The 14547-nt window shown below is 45.3% G+C and overlaps 1 protein-coding gene across 1 annotated transcript; it reads left to right on the plus strand.

Annotated features, from left to right (window-relative positions):
- Positions 1–5955: 5955 nt before the first annotated feature.
- Positions 5956–13554, plus strand: LOC118987961 (interferon-induced protein with tetratricopeptide repeats 1B-like). Its single transcript, XM_037047304.1, has 2 exons — positions 5956–6012; positions 12040–13554. Exons 1-2 carry the CDS (start codon positions 5981–5983, stop codon positions 13469–13471), a joined length of 1464 nt encoding a protein of 487 aa, XP_036903199.1. The 5' UTR covers positions 5956–5980; the 3' UTR covers positions 13472–13554.
- The last annotated feature ends 993 nt before the right edge of the window (positions 13555–14547 follow it).

The raw sequence follows: 14547 nt of genomic DNA on the forward strand, positions 1-14547 counted from the left end.
TTTCCTGTTTGTCTTACTGCGTTAGCCAGGGATTCTAGTATGACATTGATAGGAGTGGTGAGAGGAAACATCCTTGCTTTGTTCTGGCCTTAAAGGAGACACATCTGCCTTCTCATCATCAAGTATAGTTGTGACTAAGTATGATGCTAGCTACAGGCTTTTTTTTCATGGGTCCTCTTCACTAAGTGGAGGAAGTTCCCTTCTGCTCCTACTTTTCTGAGGTGTTGTGTCCGTGAATGGCTGTTGGCTTCTGCTTCTCCTAAATCAATTAATGTGACTTCGGAAACACAGACTCACATACTAGCCAAGGCAGAAAGTTAGCAGCACATTTTCAAGTCGAAGAATCCAGCGTTTAGAGATTGCTTATGAGAAAGAATTGGCAGAATAATAATGAGGAGGGAAGTACAATGAAAATGTTAAAATGTGTTTCAAGAAAGTTCTGGAAGAGATGCTCACCAACCCAGGTTGTTGGCAATTCCAAAGAACAATCTGGTTGGTATGATACAGGGTACAGCCAAGGTTGGGGTGGGGGGTGCAAAAAAAAAGATTTGAAAAGGTGTCCAGAACTCAAAGTGTATAGGAATATTGGAGGAAATATTAAGATGTCCTCAGCCCTTCCCCCCACAGGTGTGAGTTGGGGAAGGGACACGTGGAGCAGGAACATGCAGGGTTGTTTTGTACAGCCACAGCCTTGCAGCTAATCCATCGCATAGTCATTTAACATATCTATAGCCTTTGTCGGATCACTTGGATGTGTTAAATGGCTGTGGCCAGGCTTGGAGCCAGGGGGATGAAGTCACTTTCCCCCAAGATGTAACTGGGGGGCAGGGGGGGGGCAGGTCCTCTGAGTTACAGCACCTGCGTAGGAGCTTGGAGAAGATTGGCTCTAGGAGATGGGGCCATACCTGCCCAGACTAACGATGGCAGCCCAGTAAACTTGTAATAATACAGAAATACTGGCAGGTGTAACTGAGTGTGGGAGGAGTTGGAAATAAGGGTACAGAGGAAGATGGGCATGGGTGGGGCAGATTTAAACCCAGACATGGCAGCCATTAGAGGGAGAGCCACGTGGTTTCAACAGAGTCAAGACCCTCTGTTTCCCAGGTGAAAGGGAAAGCCACGCAGCTTTGCCAGAATGGAGATCCCTGCAGCCAGGTGAAGGAGAAAGACACGTGCTTTTGGTGGAGTGCGGACCCCTGCAGCTTTGGTAGAAGAGGCCCACGTGGCTTTGGGGCGCTCCCTTTGGCCAAGTGGCCTGGAAAGCAGGAGAGACTTTGACTGGAACTTCGTACAAAGAACTCTTGCCAGTGGAAGGTGCCGCATGATTTTGGATTAATTGGAGATCCTGCCTGGACAGGCGACACAGCTCACAGTGCCAGCAACCTAAAGAACGGACGTGTGCTCTTCCTGATTTACGGTACCCAGAGTTGGGACAGTGGAAGAAGGGAGTGATGTGTGTGTGTGTGTGTGTGTGTGTGTGTGTGTGTGTAGGTGTATACCCTTAAAGACTTTGATATTTTAATGAAGGCATTAGGCCTGAATAGCATTAAATAAACATTTTGTTTCCTTTTGACAAATCTCTGGCATTGAGACATGTCTTTCCAATTGGCAGCGGACAGAAGAGCCCAGTAGATATTAGCATACCATCCTTGGGAGGGGCCCCTGTTGTTCTGTAGCAGTTTTCGGCATCCCTCAGTGGGCCAAGTATTGCCCCCCCTTGGACCTCTGTTCGGTAACAGGTATACCCATGAAGTTCCCCTGAACCCTAGAAGCTGGGCCATGGAGCCGAGTCCTGAAAACTGATATGTTACAGATCCCTTTGTCAAGGAACTTCAAAAAGGTTATGAAAAAGCTGAAGGAGGGACGTTAAATAACAAGCCATAGTGAATATTATAGACAACAGATGACAGATGACACTTTTCAGAAAGTAAAGTGAGCTGCCTGCACTCTCTACTGCCATCCTCAGTTACTTGTAATCAGTTACTTGCCATCCTCAGTTACTTACTCCTGGGAGGAGTTGGAAATAAGGGTACAGAGGAAGATGGGCATGGGTGGGGCAGATTTAAACCCAGACATGGCAGCCATTAGAGGGAGAGCCACGTGGTTTCAACAGAGTCAAGACCCTCTGTTTCCCAGGTGAAAGGGAAAGCCACGCAGCTTTGCCAGAATGGAGATCCCTGCAGCCAGGTGAAGGAGAAAGACACGTGCTTTTGGTGGAGTGCGGACCCCTGCAGCTTTGGTAGAAGAGGCCCACGTGGCTTTGGGGCACTCCCTTTGGCCAAGTGGCCTGGAAAGCAGGAGAGACTTTGACTGGAACTTCGTACAAAGAACTCTTGCCAGTGGAAGGTGCCGCATGATTTTGGATTAATTGGAGATCCTGCCTGGACAGGCGACACAGCTCACAGTGCCAGCAACCTAAAGAACGGACGTGTGCTCTTCCTGATTTACGGTACCCAGAGTTGGGACAGTGGAAGAAGGGAGTGATGTGTGTGTGTGTGTGTGTGTGTGTGTGTGTGTGTGTAGGTGTATACCCTTAAAGACTTTGATATTTTAATGAAGGCATTAGGCCTGAATAGCATTAAATAAACATTTTGTTTCCTTTTGACAAATCTCTGGCATTGAGACATGTCTTTCCAATTGGCAGCGGACAGAAGAGCCCAGTAGATATTAGCATACCATCCTTGGGAGGGGCCCCTGTTGTTCTGTAGCAGTTTTCGGCATCCCTCAGTGGGCCAAGTATTGCCCCCCCTTGGACCTCTGTTCGGTAACAGGTATACCCATGAAGTTCCCCTGAACCCTAGAAGCTGGGCCATGGAGCCGAGTCCTGAAAACTGATATGTTACAGATCCCTTTGTCAAGGAACTTCAAAAAGGTTATGAAAAAGCTGAAGGAGGGACGTTAAATAACAAGCCATAGTGAATATTATAGACAACAGATGACCGATGACACTTTTCAGAAAGTAAAGTGAGCTGCCTGCACTCTCTACTGCCATCCTCAGTTACTTGTAAGCAAGTTCTACAGGAACATGAAGTATTTAGACACAAGAACCCAGGTCTTTTAGGTTGCTTGTTTGTTTTTAGGGGATACTCATTGGGGTATACACACGGAAGAAATGGCAGAGAGAGTGGCATTACTAGTCTCCCACTGAGCAGGGACGCATATGTGTATTCCCCACAATACAGCAAAAGATCAGGGTGCCCAGAAGACACGGGCAGTTACCAAATGAACTGCATAGGATGTAAACCCTGTACACTCAAGCAATCAGTGTCTTCCAAGTCACCGGCTCTTTCCACCAAGGTGGGTGGAGCAAGCCAAGCATCTCACAGTGCAGACCTTTATCGAAAGCTGCACTGTTCATTCCTATAGCCACTATATACACACTTACATTAACTAAAATAAAACCGAAAAAAGAATTCCTCAGGCACACTAGTTTCAAGTACTCAACAGTAACCTGTGGCTGGTGGCAACCACATTAGACAGCACAGATTTAGAGCATTCCTGTCTCCGTGGAGAGTCCTTTCAGAACAAATTAGTGTTTTTCAGTCTTGGCGCTATCGCCATTTGGGGCCAGATAACTCTTTGCTGTGAGGGGCTGTTCCGTGCATTGTGGGATGTTTCACAGCAGTCCTGGCCTCTAACCTGTAGACAGCAGTAGCTTCTCCATTTCCAGCTGGGACCATCAAAAATGCCTCCAGACATTGCCAAGGGCCACCTGGGGGCAAAAATCATCTCTTGTTGAGAATCTCTCATCTAGAGCCATGCCCGGCCCCAGCATGGATTGGCCACGCACCGCCTCCCAGAGGAGGTACCTTAGACCCCAGTCCAGAGAGACTGGGGGAGCTGGAGGCTTAAGGTACCACTGACAGACCAAGCACCTCTCCACATCACTCCACTGCCACTTCAGGGTCTCAACATAGCCTAAGCTGATGGCCCGCTCACGGATAGGGAACCTTATTTGTAATCGTAAAATCATGAAAATTCAGTTAGAACTGGAAAACATGGGAGCCAGTCAGAAATGTCAATAATAGATAGCTACCAAGACCCCTGAGATGGTGTAAAAATTACTGAAGTTTTTAGAGAAGGGTAGTTTGTGGTGACTGGGTATTTTTTCTGTAGATGATTGGCACACAGGGACACCAGAAACAGAGAAATGAAGTTACCGATACAGAGCCTCATGGACAGGTATGTAGCAGGAATCAGCCCCTGTCCACCCTCCATAGCATTTAAACCTGAAAGGGACCTAGGAATCAGCTAAGAAGGCACCTCTCAAACTTCAGCATACCAATGAATCACCTGAACATCCTGTTAAGGGGAAGATTCAAATTTAGGAGGTGCATGGGGGGGCCTGAGATCTGCACTCCTGGTAAGCCTTAGTTGATGCTGATGCTGCTGGTGCACAGACCCTACTCTGAGTAGCAAAAATCTAGCTTGGTGCTTTAAGCCATAATTACACAATAAAATTACCTTGGGGTTTCTGTTTGTTCATTTTTACTAATTACTGATCATTCCAATGCTTGAGCCTTACTCCTAAAAATTCTGATCCATTGAACTAGAGATTAGTTCTCAGGCATTTAAAGATTCTCAGGGAATTTTCCAGTTTGCAGCCAGGGTTGCAAACTACTGTCCAAGGCCAACCTATCTGTCTGACTGTTAAGGCAAATAATAGAGTTTAAGTTAAATCAAATTCATCCAGCTTGTCAGTCAAACACAGAGCTGGTCCTTGAGTCTGGATGTTGAACTCATAGTTCAGTATTTAAACCTCGTTTCCTCAGGGAGGAACCCTGTGCATTAGAAATTAACTGCTCTTTCTAGTTTTCATCGCTCTTTTCTATTTGTAAACACACACACACACACATGCGCGCGCACCCGCATTTATTGACTTTGTTGGCTGTTGCCTCTCTCCTTAATGCTTCTCTGTCCTGTGTGGTTCATGGGTCTGTTTATGTCAAAGACACACTGGGCAAGATTCTAAATACCTAATCAGCTGGGCCAGAGTCCTGCAGGATCAGGACTGTTGCCAAGTTCACACTTATCATGGGATGAACACTTGCTCTGTTTCCCTGGCACACAGCCAGGCTCCTGTGGGAGCCAACAGCCCTCCCATCCTTCATTTCAGCACTTACTTACACTTCCATCCCTTTCTTTCAGAACGGGATTAGCACTGGTGCCTTGTAGAAAAATACTTTCACCTGAAAATTCAACTAGCCTGCTAGCGGCTTTCCAAATGATACAGGACTAGAAGGTGATAACTGACCAGATGTGACCCTTTTAAAGTCTCTTTTCCCCCTGCACAGGTCAGTCCCTCCTTGGGAAAGGCTGGATGCCAGGTTCTGGGCGTGGGCATGTCCACAGCTCCCTGACTTGAGATCTAAGGTGGGACCATCTAGGTTGCCCTGGACCAAAGCTCCCAACGGAGCGTGCTACCTTAGCAGCTACACGGTCAGAATCATGACAGGAGGCACCTCTCAGTCCCCACAAATTGACAGTGGCTCTCTAGATTACTCCTTTATTCATAAGCCACTCACCGCGGCCCAAGTAGTTTCCATTGCAAACATCCCCGGAATCATATCAGTGGGTACATTGTTGACCATTACAAATTAGACAAGGATTGGACACGTTACACAAAAATCTAGATCTCCGTCCCCCCACTGATCTTTCTACAACACTGAAGTTATCATATGGTCCAGGTAGTCTCTGTGCTCTAGGCTACATTGATCCCCGTAGGGAATTTGCATATCAAAACGGCTTCTCACAAACATCCTCCCAATTGGCAAAGGTGAGCATGTACTGGCAATCAAAGCAGAGACAGCCCCTTTTTCTAAGATTCATTTTCACCAAGATGGAAAACCTGCCAATCTCATTGGGCCTTCAGGGTGTGCCAAACCTCCTGGGTATGGCTCCCATATATAAATACCGTGCTTATCTGAGAAGCCTGACAGCTGTGTGGACCAAATCTCAGAGCGGCCTCCTCCCCTCCGGAATGCAGCGCCTGCGGCCTTGTGGCACTGTGAGGTAAAGACTTGCTCTGACTTGCTGATCTTGTTTCTGTGTCTTTTGACATTCCTCGACTTTCCTAGAGGGCCAGTTTTTAGGCCCCCTTCCAAGGGAGCTGATTGACTCATGCCTCTGCCTGTGACAGGCACCCCTAATAACCTGGTAACTGAGGAGAGTTTAATAAGAGGGCTGTTTAAGACGGAGTGGAAAATCAGCAGAAGATGGTGCTGGACCCAGGGCCTCCCAACGGCGTTAAGGCCTCTAGGCCAGCAAGGGCAGGAGGAGGGAGCGAGCAGTCACCAGACCTGCTGAGACCCTCAGCTATACCTAGAGGGGAGGGTTTCTCAAGAAGTCTTTGGTACGAACTCAACCACTGACAACCCATAGCCTGGCACAGTGGGAATTAAGACCCTGAACTTCACCTCCTTCTGTGCTCTAACTTCTGGCTGATGCCTGCCAGTGGGCCACACCCCAGAGGAAGTCAACAATGAAAGAGGTCCCATTAATGAAATCCTTACCATCCATTTGCAGGAGCACACAGCACCGGAAAGAATGTAGGAAGGGAGACCCAGAGAGCGGAGACAGACTATATGCACAGAGACACATTTCCTAACTGTCCCATTACCAAGCTTGCTCAGTAAGGGCAGCAGTGCTTTTAAGAGAATCAATGAGAAAGGTGTCTTAATTCCAAAACAGTCATTTGTGTAGCACTCTGTAAATGCAGTGACTGTTTCCCAGGAGACACTGGTGGAATGAATGTTCACTAGGCAACAGGGGCCTGGGCCTACGGGGAGACAGGCACGGGGACCAGTCAGCATTTAGATCCTTGCAGGCAACATTGATCATCTTCCAGTGGCAAGGAGAAGACGCTCTCTATAAGATGGCCATTTTTCTGCTCTTTGTTTAAAGAATGTTTTTATTGTTGTTCAAGTGCAGTTGTCTCCCTTTCCCCCCCACAACTACCCTCCCACCCCAGCCATCCCCACCTCCCACCCTCGACCCTACCCGTCCTTGGCTTTGTCCATGTGTGCTTTATCCATGTCCCTTGATGGTTCTTCCTCCTTCCCCCTCCATTATCCCCTCCCACCTTACTCCGGTTACTGTCAGTTTATTCTTTATTTCAATGTCTTTGTTTATATTTTGCTTGTTTGTTTATTTTGTTGATTAGGTTCCACTTATAGCTGAGATCATATGGTATTTGTCTTCTACTGCCTGGCTTATTTCACTTAGTATAATGCTGTCCAGATCCATCCATGATGTCACAAAGGATAGGCACTCCTTTCTTCTTTCTGCTGTGTAGTATTCCATCATGTAAATGTACCACAGTTTTTTGATCCACTCATTTACTGATGGGTACTTAGCTTGCTTCCAGCACTTGGCTATTGCAAATTGTGCTTCTATGAACATTGGGGTGCAGAGGTTCTTTTGAATTAGTGTTTCAAGATTCTTAGGGCATAATCCCAGCAGTGGAATTGCTTGGTCAAAAGGCAGTTCCATTTTTAGTTTTCTGAGGACATTCCATACTGTTTTCCCAGTGGCTGTACCAGTCTGCAGCCCCACCAGTCTGCACCAGTCTGCATTGTTCCCACCAACAATGTACTGGGGTTCCCCTTTCTCCACAGCCTCAACAGCACTTGTTGTTGATTTGTTTATGATGGCCATTCTGACAGGTGTGAAGTGGTATCTCATTGTGGTTTTAATTTGCATCTCTCTGATGGCTAGTGAGGCTGAGCATCCTTTCATGTGTCTCTGGGCCCTCTGTGTGTCCTCCTTGGAGAAATGTCTGTTCATGTCCTTTGCCCATTTTTTCATTTGGTTTTTTGTCTTCCTGGAGTAGAGTCATATGAGTTCTTTATATATTTTGGAGATCAACCCTTGCCCAAGGTATCATTGACAAATGTATTTTCCCATACAGTTGGTTCCCTTTACATTCTGCTGATGTTTTCTTCAGCCATTCAGAAGCTTTTTATTTTGATGAAGTCCCGTTTATTTATTCTTTCCTTTATGGCCCTTGCTCTAGGGGACATATCAGTGAAAATATTGCTGCATGAAATATTTGAGATTTTCCTCCCTATGTTCTCCTCTAGGACACGTCTTATTGATGCAAAGTCTCTTGATTACTATGAAACTATGCAACTGGTCATCACTATGAAATTCACTCTCTGATAAATCAACCGTTCTCAAAGTGTGGTCCCCTAATGATGAGCATCCACATCACCTGGGATTTGTTTTACATGTAGATTCTCAGGTCTCAAATTCAGGGGCAGGGGGGAAGAGAGGACCTCAATCTGTGTGTTATAAGTCATCTAGGCGATCACGATGCAAGCTTACATTTGAGAAGCCTGTTAGCCCCTCTACTAGACGTTAGAAAATAAGGAATCTTATTGGGGTTGTGATGTGTTGGTTCCAAAGAGTACATGTTCCTTTCTTTCCTGGTTTGGCTTGAACTGGCAAACTGTAGAACCTATTTTCTGATCCAAAGTTTTATCACCTGCTTGTCATCCCACCTGCCATTGCAGTCAGTGGGACAGGACGAACTTGCAGGAAGAGGGGACCCTCCTTCAGGATTCCTTCTTCACTGAACAACTGTACCTGTCCCATGAAAAGACGGCAGTGAGAATTGCAACAGAGTTCACCACATGAGTCTCCCAGTTGCTCTTTTCAGTATAAGTAACTGCTGGTCACAATTTGGTGTTAGCAACGCCTGTATCTGTAGGGCTGACAGAAAACAAGCGCTCCCTTTTCCCCAGCCCTAGGAGTGAGGCTCTCTAAGTTATTTTGCCGTGGCCTATAGTCATGTTTGTAGAACCTCCTGGCATAAGGCAGCCTAAGGGGGTTTTGCACTGTACTACAAACCTACGTGTGAATGTGGGTTTGCACTAACATGCATGTGAATAAAACCCATATTAAAATGTGTATCTGCCATATACGAGGGGGTCCCCTCCAAAATGGAATTATCTTCGGGAGGGCAGGCCCTTGTAGTATAGGCTTCTCCCAGTAGGTGAGTGTTCTAGAAACCCAACCATATCAGTGTACCGACTGGTGTTGTTGTGAGAGGCTGTGTTTGGCTTCAGTGAATTTTTTTTGAAGACTTTTTAAACACATTTGTTCATTTCATAATGGGTGATTTATGAGCATTCAGCAGTTTTTCACCAAAAATGGCATGACCTCCATGTCCCACCCTCTCTTTTCACCCAATCTCACCCTGTGCAACATTTTTGTTTGTTTGCTTCCCTGAATGAAAAAAAAAGCCCTCAAAGGTAAACATTTTGCTGATGAAGAAGAGGTGAAACCAAAAACAGCAAAATCACTAAAAGGCATCAAAATCAATGAGTACAAAAACTGTTCTGAGCTGTACCACATCAAATGGAGAGTACTTTGAAGGTGACTGAAGTTTAAGCATGTGAGAATAAATGCATAATTTTTTAATAAATAAATTCCAGGGTTTGGGGGGCCCCCCAGATACATGCCCATACTTGTAATTTGATAATAATACTTTTACTACCAATAACACTGCACTCCCATTGTGCTCACTAGGTAACAGGAGGACTTCAGGTTCTCAACATTCCTTCCTATTTTAGAGTGTAGAGATACCTCCGTGATGACATTCTATCCCATAGTTGTTCCAGGGCCCAAGCCCCAAACAAGGTAAAAGATGACACAGGTTGATGAACAACCACCTACAAAGAAGGACAATAATTATCTTCCGGAAAGTTCCAGGGCAGCCCTGAAAGGTTGTTGTGCACTTGAGGTTCTGCAGTCTGTGCACTTGAAGTCCTGTAGTCCTGGTGAGGGCTGAAATCCAGTATAATTTCTACCTGTTAATACATGATACCCTGGCCCTAATTAGCTCACCCAGGAGAAGGAGGGCCTCTTCCAACTTTGCAAAGGCTCTGGCTGGGCAGAGGTGCAGAGATTGAGGTGCATGTTTAAGTCATGGGGATATAATGTACAGCATATGGAATAGAGTCAGTAATACCGTAACTGTACAGTGACAAGTGATTACTGGACTTTTTGTGGTGACCACTTCATAAGGTATATTAATGTTGAGTCAGTATGTCACAGACCTGAAACTAATATAATGCTTTATGTCAGTTAAAATTGACAATAAATTAATAAAAAAAGAAAGCCTGGCCCTGGCTGGTGTAGCTCAGTGGATTGAGCACGGGCCTGCGAACCAGATGATCGGGGTTCGATTCCCAGTCAGGGCACATTGCCTGGGTTGCAGGCAGGTTCCCTGCAGGCCAACTCCCAGCAGGGGACGCACAAAAGGCAACCATACATTGATGTTTCTCTCCCTCTCCTTCCCCTCTAAAGATAAATAAATAAATAAAATCTTTAAAAAAAAAAAAAAGAAAGCCTGGATGGTTCACATACAAATATTCTATCCACTTCCTTGGGCCATGTCACTTTGTGTGAATGAGCTTCCTGGCACAGTGTCTGTCCTCATCATACCATGGACTGCAGTGGGGCAGAAGTGGAGCATTTGGGTTAAAAGTGCTTCCTGATTTTATCTCCTTTGCAGGCAGTGAGTCTTTTCAGTGGCATTCTTAGGAACTGTATTGATTCCATGCACTCCTAACTCATCCCTTCCAACACGACACATGTGCACACCCCACACATACACGCATGCTTCCCTGGGTAATATTTCTTGACCACGGGTAGGTGGTGAAAAGGCCACTGTGTGTTCTCACTTGAGTGGTCAACCACTCAGGTACGGCTTTAAGCAAAAACAGACCCAGACAGGACACCACCTCTGAGACCTGGGGAAGATGGCTTGGCATTGTGGGGAGTTTCTGAAGTCAGGACTTGGGGGGAAAGGAGGGAGATATACACTAAGCTGCCAGCTGTATTTGTGGAGTAAGGCTGAGAATCCTCTACTAGCCTGGACTTTTTTCTCTCATTTTCAGAAAGGGATGTTTCACAGCCTGTTTTGTTATTAAATTATGGTCAGATATTATGAGACAGGGTGGCAAGATTTATATAAATATTTCTATCCATTGGAATAAAAAAAAAGTTCATAAGTTTCCACTTGGGATCTTTCCTTGGGACTAATGGGTGGAATAGATATTGAGTATGGAATATAAGGTAATTGGTTGAAGACGCAGATGCAAATATACCTCCATAAGATGTGAGGATGACTTTTTCAAGTATTAGAGACATTTATTTCTCTCCTCTCGTGTTCTTGGAGGGGGGATAGAACTTCAGCTCTATTTCACAAGAGGATGAAATACTGGAAAGAAAATGTCTCATCCCACTGACTCACTATTATTCTTCTCTCCCCATTGGTAGCTAAGACCACTGTAATGGTTGAGACTTTGAGTACCTGTTAATAACTATGCTATAGGGTTACCTGATATAAATCTCCCTGAATTCCAAAGGTAGGACTTACCACTTCCTTGCATAGGCACATCTGACCTCATGCAAAGTTCACTCATCCCCCTACTTCGGACCTGTTCATGGACAGTAATTTTGTTGCTATGAGGTAGTTCCTCCCACTTTTAAATCTCTCTGGGATTGGTTAAGTTCATTCAGGCATAGACATCAGCACAGTACCGCACTTTCCACCCCAGCTTAAGCATTCATGAAACCCATTATCCAAAAATACTGGGTTCTCATATTTTGCTCAGAACCCTTACTATATTTATATGTTGAGGATATGAAAAAGATGAGTAAATAACCTATCCTTCTGTGAACCCTCTCTCCACGTTTCTTCTAATAATGATAATGGTGCTCTACAATGTTGAGAAGGGACAAGAGGAAGGGTTTTGCAGTGTTGGGGATGGTGCTAAAATAATTTTCCACGAGAAGAACTAATCTCCTTTATGTTGCTTTTTCATAACTTTTAGAACCATGAAGTAATTAGCATTTCCTCAAGGTTTTTATGTAAACCTGCTCTCTGCCCTAAGACACAATCAGAGCACTGGAAGGAGACAGATAATGAATCAAAAACACTTGGGGATAATATTTGACAATTCAAAGTTCTGGTTTAATTTTCACTAGATCAAATGCTGCTCAAAGAATGGTTATTGTCTATTTTTACAGTGCCAAATCAAAAGGGAATCCCACTGAAGACAGACTTGTTCAACTCAGATGTCACTTTACATGGGAATTGCAAATTGAAGACACTGAAATCACTGATTTAGAAAACAGGATCTATAGTCAAATTGAATTCCTAGACACAAAATTTAATGTGGCAATACACAGCCTACTGGCCTATGTGAAACACCTGAAAGGCCAGAATATGGAAGCCCTGCAGAGCTTGAAACAGGCTGAAGACTTAAGGCAGACAGAACATGTTGGCCAGTCAGAAGTGAGAAGACTGGTTACCTGGGGCAACTATGCCTGGCTGTATTACCACATGGGCAGACTAGAAGAAGCCCAGATCTATTTGGACAAGGTGGAAAGCACTTGCAAAAAGTTTGCCAGCCCCTCCTGCTACACAGTGGAGAGTCCAGAGATGGACTGTGAGGAAGGTTGGGCCTTGCTGAAATGCGGAGGAAGGAATTATGAACGGGCTAAAGCCTGCTTTGAAAAGGCTCTGGAAGTGGACCCTGACAACCCGGAATTCAACACTGGGTATGCAATTGCTGTCTATCGCCTGGATGGGTTCAACAGAGCACCGCAGACTGGTGAGGTATTTTGTCTGCAGACTCTCAAACGGGCCATCGAGCTAAACCCAGAGGATCCATACATTAAAAGTCTCCTTGCCTTGAAGCTTCAGGACATCGGACAAGAAGCTGAGGGAGAAAAGTACATTGAAGAAGCACTGACTAACCAGTCTTCTCAAACCTACGTCTTTCGATATGCAGCCAAGTTTTACCGAAGACAAGGCTCTGTAGATAAAGCTCTTCACTTCTTAAAAATGGCTTTGCGGGCAACACCTTCCTCTGCCTTCCTGCACCACCAGGTAGGGCTTTGCTACAAGACACAAATGATTCAAATGAAGAAAGGTCCCAACGGCCAGCCTAGAGGACGGGATAGAGAAAATATCCACAGATTAGTTCGGATGGCTATCTGTGAATTTGAAAAGGCTTTGGAGTTAAGGCCGGGATTTCACATGGTGTATATTGACCTGGCTGAGATGTATGCAGAACTGGGCCAGCACAGAGAGGCTGAGGATATTTTTCAGAAGCTACTGAGCATGGGGATTTTTCATGATCATCTACACCAAAACATTCATTTCCGCTATGGCCGATTTCAAGAATTTCACAGGAAATCTGAAGTCAATGCAATTATCCATTATTTAAAAGCAATAAACAAAGAAAACTCATTATTTACAAGCAATGAAAGTCTTAGGGCTTTGGAGAAATTGGTTTTGAGGAGACATCGAAGAAATGGAGCAGACATAGAAAGCTTGAGCATCCTCGGGTTCATCCACAAATGGAAAGGAGAAATGCATGAAGCCCTGGAGTGCTATGAGCAGGCCCTGAGGCTGGCTGCTGGCTCTGAGAACTCTGTGGGACATGTTCCTTAGGGGCTGAAATACGGACCGCCCTCACATTCCATCTGATTTGAGGTTAACATGCACTAACCATCTTTTCTGTGTGCTGCTTTCAGGAACATACTTTTTTTTTCATCCCCATCCAGCAGGAAAGCATTTCTATGAAATCTTTTGTCAGGCAAAATACCCTAAATCAAACAGGCAATTACCTTAAGAGATATTTTGCAAACGAAACAGAGCTGAAGCCCAGAGGCTCACAGACGACTCACGGCCTTGGCACATTCGAGCGAGCTGCCGAGTGCAGCTCCTGGGGAAGGAGCTCAGCGGCTGGGGTGGTGCACAGCCTCTATGAAGGCTCTGTGCAAAACAAACGATGGGCATTATTCTTGTTGCCCTTTTTCACAAAGGTGAAAACTCTTTGAAACTTTCAATCTTCAAACGAGTACTAGCATGTGTCTTTTGTAAAAGCAAATGGCATGAAGCAAAGTTCTGAAAAGGGAGCACACGTGGAGCTGCTTCTCCTCAAAGGAAGGCATCAGTTGGAAGAGGCACTGGGTCATCCAGGACTTCCCGTTGCTCCTGCGGTCCACTGGCAGGTGTGCTGGTGGCGCTCCTGGAAGGCCTTGGGGCTCTCAAGGTGTCCATCACAAAGGGTTTTCATATGCAGCCTACAACATTGTCCCCCAAGAAAGATCAGTATCCTGTCCTTACAAGCCTTGAAAGCTAGCACTGAATTGGCATTGTCTTGGCATCCCCAAATTCTCATCTCTATTCAGCTTTCCCTCTGCTACTGGAATTCCTTCTGCTATCTCTTTCAGGCTCTGCTGTAAAAACTAATTAAAAATATAATTTGGCATATACATGAGGGTATTATTTGTAGCAGGGATTTTTCAACTGGCGTTAGTGGGGGAGGTAAGAGACAAGAGGAGAATTTTGCCACTCAGGGCAAAGCGAGGTGCATTTGGCAACATCTGGAGAAAGTATGTTTATTTATTTTTCACCCAAGGTCGTGCCTATTGATTATCGTGAAAGTTGAAGGAAATGAAAGAGAGAAGTTGGGAAACGCTGATGTGAGAGAGAAACATCCACCAGCTGCCTCTTTTATGAGC

The sequence above is a fragment of the Sturnira hondurensis genome, unplaced genomic scaffold, assembly GCF_014824575.4.
Source record: "Sturnira hondurensis isolate 20B ecotype Veracruz unplaced genomic scaffold, ASM1482457v3 Scaffold0005563, whole genome shotgun sequence".
Classification (NCBI taxonomy): domain Eukaryota; kingdom Metazoa; phylum Chordata; class Mammalia; order Chiroptera; family Phyllostomidae; genus Sturnira; species Sturnira hondurensis.